Here is an 8,583-nt window from a genome sequence, read left to right as displayed (position 1 = left end):
ACGGTGAGCTGTCCACTGGACTCTCTGGATGTCCACTTCTGTCTTTTGCTCCCTCTTCAACCATTTGAGAGTTTGTGCACACTTTCATGTTGTGCTCTGTTCTCTGAACTGCAGCACTGGGCAGAAAGAAGTCCATTGAAACACGTTGCTCCATGTCTTACTGGAGCAATAAGTATCATTTAGCAATTTGATATAAATAAGAGAGAAATCTCCTTGGCCAACTTCTGTCTATATATTGAGATGGTAGTAAATAAACTTAGTATTTATCCCCAAGAAGCAAGAACTGAAAAAATGACAGCCAAAAGGAAGGATGGGAATACCTCTTCAGAAGTAGTAGATTCTATCAAGCACTCAAGAAGTAGGTTTGGTAAGCTACTGAGATATTTAAGTGAAAACAAAGCAAAAACTTCCTGTGAGCCAAACATGGGATATCATGCCATTTCGGTATGGAATATCTATATGTGTGGCCCTGAAACTGGCCTAAGTGTGACTTGTAGAGTTAATGATTACCCCAGCAGTTATCTTAACTACTTGGTTCCACTGGGCTGCAGGCAGTTCACCTGCAGAGGAGTCTCCAGGAACCAGCATGTTTCCTTTTCTTGTTGGGGCTGGACTGATGGTTCTGAACCTAGTGACCCCTGCTAGGAGCCAGAAGACAGACCCCCTTAGTGGTTCTGGGGACCAGCCACTCTTCCAGGGAGCAGATCGATCTGACTTTGCCATCATGATCCCTCCAGGAGGCACAGAATGCTTCTGGCAATTTGCCCACCAGACTGGATACTTTTATTTCAGTTATGAGGTAGGTACCTGGGCTCCTCTGGCCATATGGGGGACTGTTTCCTTTTGTAAAGTGGGTCAGGTTTTAGACTAGCAGGAGGTTCTGGTTGTCTATTAAGCTGTGACTCTGCCTATTACTGAAATGGACCTGCAGGTAGATGGAAACTCTTGATGGATAAATAATCACTCAAACATATGGGTTGGCTTCTCAAACTGGGGGCTATGGAAGTGTGCTCAAAGCCATGGGACAAACGAGTGCCTCTTCCTGGAGAAATAATCATCACATTTACTCAGATATGGAAATGAGAGGGGAGAGAATAATTTTTTAAATATTAAAATAATACGGAACTGTAAAGTCCCATGAACTTGAGAGACCCCCAGAGATTTCAAAAAGACACTTCAGTTTATGGAGTTGGGAGAGCAACATTTACTCTTGCTTTTATGGGTAATTTTGGCAAACGAAAATCACTGGCTCAAGATTTCTCTTCAGCCAGACAATCCTGTCTGTGTTAGGAAGGTAACTGTATTCAAGGTGCCTGTCCACAGGCCAGGTACTTTCATCCGCCCTGTAGTCTTACCCCAAGGATGGTCGTTTCAACAGTAAGGTTAGAGGCTGTTCATTTCCTTTGTTCTTTATCTTAGAAACCTGTTAACTTTCTAATCTTTGTTTACAGAGTAAGAAGTTACATATACTGACCTTACTCCACAAGTTTATTTTAAATTAACTTATCAGAGCTTTTTCTTATCTCTAAATTTATGATAGAAGAGTAGCTATAGTCAGCTCACTGTAGCCTGGGCTTTAAGACCCAGCTTGACAGTTAGTGCCCACTGAGTGCCTTGTTTACGGTCAAGATTGACAAGAAGCCCAAGTGTTCGATGACAACATCAGGGAGCTCAAAACCAAGCTAGTCCAGTCAAGAACTCTACAACCAGAATCTTACGCACCAATGATACAGGTCTGCTGTATGGTCTGTGATGTACCCTTAACAAGAGTGCTGTCGGCGTTCGGAGAAACTCTTCGTCCCTCAGTACTGTCTAATATGGCAAGATGTTCAGCTTTGCTGTCCCTCCCGCCCCACTCAACACCACTGCTGTCTTAATCCACATTCCCAGAAGGGGTTGGGCGGTACCATCCGTGATTGAGAACCACTGTGCTGATGATCATGAAATGTCAACCATACCACTTACAGCGTCTTGGTGATGAATCGGGCTTTTCTCCCTCTAATGTGTCTTGGCAGGTTCAGCGGACACTGGGAATGTCACATGACCGGAATATTGTTGCCACTGCACATACCCCACAAGGTTTTCTCATAGAAACCTCTCAGAATGTTCGGGGCCAAATTAACTTCTATACTCAAGAGACAGGTCTGTTTTCATTATCATGGCTATTATAATAATCATAGGTTTCTTTGAAATTGGGAAAATAATGAGAAAGTATTGAAATTAATTAAGTAGCTGAGATGTAAAAAGCCTGGCTTTTTCAGATAGGGATGTGAAACAGTAGGGAAAAAATTTAGCCTAGAACACCACAAACCAGTTTTCCTGAAGGCTGCCAATGGCCAGGTGGCAGTCCACTGGCAGTTGGGGGTCAGTCTCCAGGTGACTAATTATAACTCCAAAGTCCCGAAGCTCAGTTTTACGTCATCATCTCCAACTGACCAGATTACAAGAAAGTGACCAAAACAGACCCATTGAAGATACAGAATTTCAATTAACGAATTTATTACGGAATAACATCTCTTTCCAGTCATGGGAATACATAAGCCAGTTCCAAAAATGCACGGCCATGAAAAATATCCACATTCCACAACAAAGCATTTCTCTAGTCACCAGAAAATTCCTACAGCCAGACCAAACCTGTCCCCACCCTGGACAGCACCAGTCAGATGCACTCTCTACTAGCCAGGTATACAAGAGATGTTTCTCAACAGGAACGAAAGACGATCCTTCATGTGCAGCACAGGACACTCTGCATTATAGGGTATTTAGCATCTTTGGTTTCTATGTGCCAGTAGTGCCTTCCAATCAGTTCAACAAATACACTGCCATTCCTTTCTAATCCCGCTCCTCCCCACTCCCATACACACCAGGGGAGGTTATCCCAACTGAGAACCAGCACCAGTCCATATCCAAAACTTTCAGTCCTGGTGTAGACCACATAATACCTAGTTACTCCAGCAGGACAGTTTCTTTCATTCACAACACATCAATTTTTCCCTAGTTTCAAGTTCAAGATGGTATCCTCCAGCTCTAATGATAACATAAGCAAACAAATGCCATGTTCTTAATTTCAACTCAATTTGAGAAGTTTCTTAATAATAAAATGTTGAAAAAGAGGAAGGAACCATTATTTTCTTTTCAGTATAGAACTAGTTAGTAATATTTGGCAAAACATAATTATTATATTTAATAAGTTTCATGTAAGATCAATCTTTGTTCCACATCAAAAGTTGGATCTTAGTACTTAAATAAAAAGGTGCTAATGTAGCACATGGACTGGAGAACAGACATCTTCCAAACCTAGAGGATGAAAGATCAATAAAGGGTGGGAGACCAAGATTTGGTAATGATCCAGGCATTCTTACAGGTTTTTATCAACTTTGTCTAAAAAATCAGCAAAATCACTTTGGTTCTGTGCAAGTGTACCTCAATTTTGGAGTCTTCTATGAGGGGCCTGAGATGGACCACAAACAGAAGAGTGAAGGAAAACAGCTGAACGATACTCTGGATGCGATTGAGGTAATTGCTTTGTGGGAGAGAAACATGCATGGAAACCGACTTTAAATTTGGAGGAAAGATTAAAAACATGGGAGTAGTTATCATTTGGTCTGACCACTCATTTGTGTAGAAAACAAACAGCCAAGGGGATTTGAAGCCTTTAATTTTTATGCCTCGGAGCTCTTGAAATTCATTTCATACCAGGGATTGGCAAACTATGGCTCACAAGCTAAAGCTGGCCCACTGCCTGCTCTTTTTTTAATTTAAATATAACTCATCATTTAAAGTGTTTTTCAGCATATTCCCCAGGTCCTGGAATAATCACAAGTATCTAACTCCATAATAGTTTCATCATCCCCAAAAGAAACTCCATACTCATTAGTCACTATCAATTCCCCATGCCTTCCAGCTCTGGGCAGTCGCTCAATAGTCTACTGTTTGTCTCTACAAATTTGCCTATTCTGTGTATTTAATATGAGTGAATTCATACAATACGACCTTTTGTGTCTGACTTCTTTCATTTAGTATGTTTTCAAGGCTCATCCACACATTAGTATTTCTTAGTATCTCGTTCCTTTTTATAACTGAATGATGTTCTATGGTATGGATATACCACATTATTTACCCACTCATCAACTGATGGACATTAGGGTTATTTCCACTTTTTTGCTATCATGAATAATGCTATGAACACTTGTACACAAGCTTTTGTTTAAACGTTTTCGTTTATATATATATACACACATATATACACATACATATATATATATAAATGCACTGCACTCTACTGGGCCACATAGTAACTCTGTTTAACTGTGAGGAACTGCTGTTTCCCACAGTGGCTAAACCATTTTACACTCCAACCAGCAGTGAACGAGGGTTGCAATTTCTCCACATCCTCACCAACATGTTGTCTTTCTTATTAGCCACACTAGTTGGTGTGAAATGGTATCTTCTGATTTTGAGTTGTCTCCCTAATGACATTGAACATCTTTTCATCAACTTTTTGGCAATTTATATATCTTCTCTAGAGAAAGGTCTATTAAAATCCTTTGCCCACTTTAAAATTGGGTTCTTCTTTTGAGCTGTTTTTTATATATTCTGGATATAAATCCCTTGTCAGATATATGATTTACAGGCATTTCCTCCCATTTTGTGGGATGTCCTTGCACCTGATGATAGTCTCCTGGATGCACTCAAGTCCACTGCCTAGTTTTGTAAATGAAGTTTTATTGGAACACAGGTAGGCTCGATTGACAATTACATATTGCCTATGGCTTTTCTGTGATACAATGGCAGAGTTCAGTAGCTGCAGGAGACTGGCCTGCAAAGCCTAAAGTATTTACTATACTATCTGGCTCTATCTATAGTAAGTTTGCAGGCCCTTGTCTTCCACCACACGCAAGAGCTGAAAACACCACCCAGGACAATGATGTGTTGAGAGCGTATCTAAATCTGGAGATCTCTGGAAGAGCTCTCTGGTCTCAACATTGAAGTTCTTCATTAAAAGTTTAACATAATGTCCAGACCATTTTTTCCTCTATAGCAAAATTACCATTTACTAACACCTACAATAGCCACCAACTTATTACGTATCATAAATTCATTTAAGCCTTTCAATTCCCAGATAACTTAGTGCTGGTGAGCACCCAGGTGAGGATACCATGGGGTATGAGGAGCCCTTTCCTTACTTCATTGTCTGTCCCACAGGAAAGTACACGAAAGGTACAGAGAAATATCTTTCACATGTGGCGATACTACAACTTTGCCCGCATGCGGAAAATGGCTGACTTTTTCCTTCTCCAATCAAACTATAACTATGTGAACTGGTGGTCAATAGCCCAGAGCCTTGTTATTGTTCTTTCTGGGATCCTGCAGCTGTATTTCTTGAAGCGTCTCTTCTATGTCCCAACAACTACAGACACAAAAAAGCCAAGATGCTAAGCTAAAATAACTACAGCGTCCTGGCCCTTTTCTTCTGGGGCAGAAGATTGTCAAAGCTTTGGTTAAATCAACTTTTTAAAGTTATTGGGAAAAAAAAATCAATTTTTCCTCTTAGAAAGTTTAATCTATTACTCTCACCTACAGAAGCAAAATGGCAATAAAGTAATAAAAATGTCTAAATTTTAATGTTGGCTATTTCTGAAGTTTAATGCACTAAATGTTGATCATAATAGTGGTCCCTTAACCTTCACCAAGTCTATTTAGAGGTTAACAGAGAACCTTGGAAGTGAGAAGAGCTGAAAGAAATGGGACAAAAACATATAAAACCCAGCTTTCAGATGGGTTTTATATGTTGCATACAAAAACAAAGGAGTTGGTAGAATACTCTTTTGTGGTTACAAAATGTTTTATTTTTAGAGATGTCACCTTTGGAATTTAAAAATAAGCCATCTATCCATTAGAGAAATTATTTTACAATACAGGCAGTTTAAAAAATATTTGCAAAATGCTTTTAAGAAATACTTTAATAATTCTAAAAACTATTTCAGGAAGCATAGGGAAAAATAGAGGAGGTAAATTATTTCAGGGTCTCTGATTAGTGCTTCTTCTCAGGTCTAGTAAGGTAAGTAAAAGTTCATAAAGAAAATGATTTAGGAAACCAAATTGATGAAAATAAAATTCAAACTGAGATCATGCCATCCAAGGAAAAGATTGAGAAAACAGCTTGGAAAAACCAAAATAATATAATCAAATTATACTCATCAGATCCTACTCTTAGTAGCAGACACACTCAGTATATGCAATATAAAAATAATTCTTACCATTTATTCAACACCAATCATTTGCCAGGCACTGTGCTATGTACTTCACAGTCATGATTTCTAATTCTAAAAACCATTCTTAGGTAGATATCTAAAGCTGATTTTGAAACAGAAGAAAATGAAACTCAATTAAAGTTTAATGACTCAGATTAAGCATCATGTAACTAGTAGGTATTAGAAATCCCAGTTTTCTTCCACACCACACAGTACCTACCATAAGGAAAATCAGCAGAATAAATCGCTTTCAGTATTTGATCCAAATATCATTTGTAAAATCCCAGGCATGGCGTACTATCGGGATATGGCAATATCTACCTTTCATAGTATTAATAAATAAAAAAACCTGTTGTGTTCTTAGACTGAGTTTAAAAAAGTGTTATCACAGATAACAATAATAAAGCTATTCTTGTTCTCAATTCCCACGATTCAGAACTTTTTACTGAAAACAAGAAGCCCTCAGATTGAAATATAAAACACAATATTCTACTTAGTAACAAACACAAAGACCTGAAACTCCATTTTTTAACCATTGCTGCTTAATAAGAATCCAGCCTGCATTTGTCCATGAGAGAGAGAATATAAAACTAAGAAGTCCCTGGAGAGGTCACAGTGTTGACAAAATTCAACATGATGGTGGAGCCTACACACACACAGGAAACAAAGCTAGGCCCTTCCACACAGTCATAAGTCCTTGCGATGATTTCGTTTTAAGTCAATGTCTCTTCATGTCGTACATATTCCCCAATGTCTGCTTGATGAAATACCACAATCGCCATGGGGTCTACTTTCCTGCAGTCTTGTGTAGACTTTGCTGCCACCCCAAAACCCTGGGATTCAAAAGAAGAGACACTGATTCACTCAAGTCATTCAATAAGCACGCATTGAGGGCTGGAAATAGCAAAGATGAAAAAATACAGTTCTTGAAGAAATTCAAAAGGCCCACAGACTGAAAATACATCCTCCTTGAACACAAAGATCCTTAATTTTTGTGATGGCTACCATGTGTACTCACCAAAGGTATGTCTGCCATGGAGTACACCACCACTCCCTGGTACTGAGAAGTATTTTCAGTGATTCGACCCAGTCCAGACTTTAACACGTGGTTCCCATACAGGAAGGACTGCTCTGCTCCAGGCTTTATCCACACTTTGTACTACAGGAAAAAAAAATTAAACCCAAGAAACATAAAAATGCTAATAGTTATCGCCCTGCAGATAAGCTAGCGGCTGGATCTGTGATTGACTTCTTGAAAGCACTTTAAGGAAAAGAAAGATGCACGTTTCCCTCCAACTGTTCTCCTGGACAGAACTGCCAGCTTCCTTTCCTCCACTCTACAAACGACTTCTCCCACAGACAGTTAAACAGCTCTTTTTCTGGAACCACTATCACAGCCACCACTCAGCTTTTCAGCCTTCAGCTGCGTTTACACAGGCTTTTCTCCTTTGCTGGAAATAATTAGAGCACTCCTGCTCCAGAGCCCTAACCGGCCCTACAAGCATCTCCACGTTCCGGCACTGATCCCACACTGTCAGGGACTCCGTGGTAGAGAAGCTGCCCAATTATCTGCGTTCTTAAGTCACCCTCATCCCTGACTTTCTCCAACCTCAGTGGACGACTGGAAACCACCCCACAAACCTTGGCATAGGGTGCCAGGTAATCCAGAGCAGTGATGTGCAACCGGAATCTGTGAGTCTTAGTGAACTTTCCGAAGCAGGTTCCCAAAGACACCAGCCTGTCACCGGAGATGTTGGCGGCCAACTTCAAGATCTTTTCACTAAAGGGTAAATAAGAGGTGTCACGTGGGCGCTGGTGGGACCCAGACGCCCACCCGGGTCCATGCTGCCCACCCGGCCCTGCCGCACCTCACGTAGTACACTCGGTCGTTGTGCAGCCTGAAACAGTAGGTGCCATCAGGCCTGTCCACCAGCAGCTGAAGATTCTCTCCGATGCTGTAGGCAAAAGGAAGACTGGAGGCCACGTCCGAAAGGACTGGTCCCGGCCCCGCGCCCCACTCCATCCCTGTCCCTTCTCAACACACACGCTATCTCTTCTACCCTGCGCGCTCTTACTATTTTGCTATCTTCTCAAACATGACACGGGTCTCCTCTTCAGTCAAAGGCCGCATTTTTCCGCTATTGGACAACCGCTTCCTCGTGCCTCAGTCGCCGGAAGCGGAAGTCAGCCGCCAGCCTCTCCCCGGCATCTCCAAAAGCCCACCTCTCTGGCCACTTTCCATTGGTCCCCGACGACAGAGCCCCGTAGCCTCGAGGACTATCGAGGAAAGAAAGCCGCCGGATAAGAAACCATAGAGACCGGAAGTGTA

General features: G+C 41.1%; 2 protein-coding genes across 2 annotated transcripts; one reads left to right on the top strand and one right to left on the bottom strand.

Moving 5' to 3' along the window:
- The first annotated feature begins 528 nt into the window (after positions 1-528).
- TMED6 (transmembrane p24 trafficking protein 6) lies at positions 529-5,625 on the top strand. Its single transcript, XM_090259905.1, has 4 exons — positions 529-799; positions 2,016-2,142; positions 3,365-3,516; positions 5,206-5,625. The coding sequence occupies exons 1-4, from the start codon at positions 587-589 to the stop codon at positions 5,437-5,439; spliced, it is 726 nt and encodes a 241-aa protein (XP_090116031.1). The 5' UTR covers positions 529-586; the 3' UTR covers positions 5,440-5,625.
- A 1,051-nt stretch (positions 5,626-6,676) lies between these two features.
- Positions 6,677-8,565, bottom strand: NIP7 (nucleolar pre-rRNA processing protein NIP7). The gene is made up of 5 exons (XM_090259906.1): positions 8,330-8,565; positions 8,123-8,209; positions 7,896-8,034; positions 7,273-7,413; positions 6,677-7,087 (listed from the first exon to the last, which is right to left on the bottom strand). Exons 1-5 carry the CDS (start codon positions 8,383-8,385, stop codon positions 6,968-6,970), a joined length of 543 nt encoding a protein of 180 aa, XP_090116032.1. The 5' UTR covers positions 8,386-8,565; the 3' UTR covers positions 6,677-6,967.
- Between the last annotated feature and the right edge of the window lie 18 nt (positions 8,566-8,583).

This window comes from Furipterus horrens, unplaced genomic scaffold (genome assembly GCF_987537825.1).
Source record: "Furipterus horrens unplaced genomic scaffold, mFurHor1.1.pri manual_scaffold_13, whole genome shotgun sequence".
Classification (NCBI taxonomy): domain Eukaryota; kingdom Metazoa; phylum Chordata; class Mammalia; order Chiroptera; family Furipteridae; genus Furipterus; species Furipterus horrens.
The sequence above is the reverse complement of the archived record's forward strand: the minus strand, read 5'-3'. Positions and strand labels throughout refer to the sequence as shown.

Bases quoted from the DNA above. Each gene is read 5' to 3' on its own strand.
- TMED6 (XM_090259905.1), top strand. From the start codon at position 587: ATGTTTCCTTTTCTTGTTGGGGCTGGACTGATGGTTCTGAACCTAGTG. The intron at 800-2,015 runs GTAGGTACCTGG...GTGTCTTGGCAG, and splicing joins ACTTTTATTTCAGTTATGAG to GTTCAGCGGACACTGGGAAT. The intron at 3,517-5,205 runs GTAATTGCTTTG...TCTGTCCCACAG, and splicing joins ATACTCTGGATGCGATTGAG to GAAAGTACACGAAAGGTACA.
- NIP7 (XM_090259906.1), bottom strand. From the start codon at position 8,385: ATGCGGCCTTTGACTGAAGAGGAGACCCGTGTCATGTTTGAGAAGATA. The intron at 8,035-8,122 runs GTGCGGCAGGGC...TTTACCCTTTAG, and splicing joins GACCGAGTGTACTACGTGAG to TGAAAAGATCTTGAAGTTGG. The intron at 7,088-7,272 runs GTGAGTACACAT...TTTGAATCCCAG, and splicing joins CCATGGCAGACATACCTTTG to GGTTTTGGGGTGGCAGCAAA.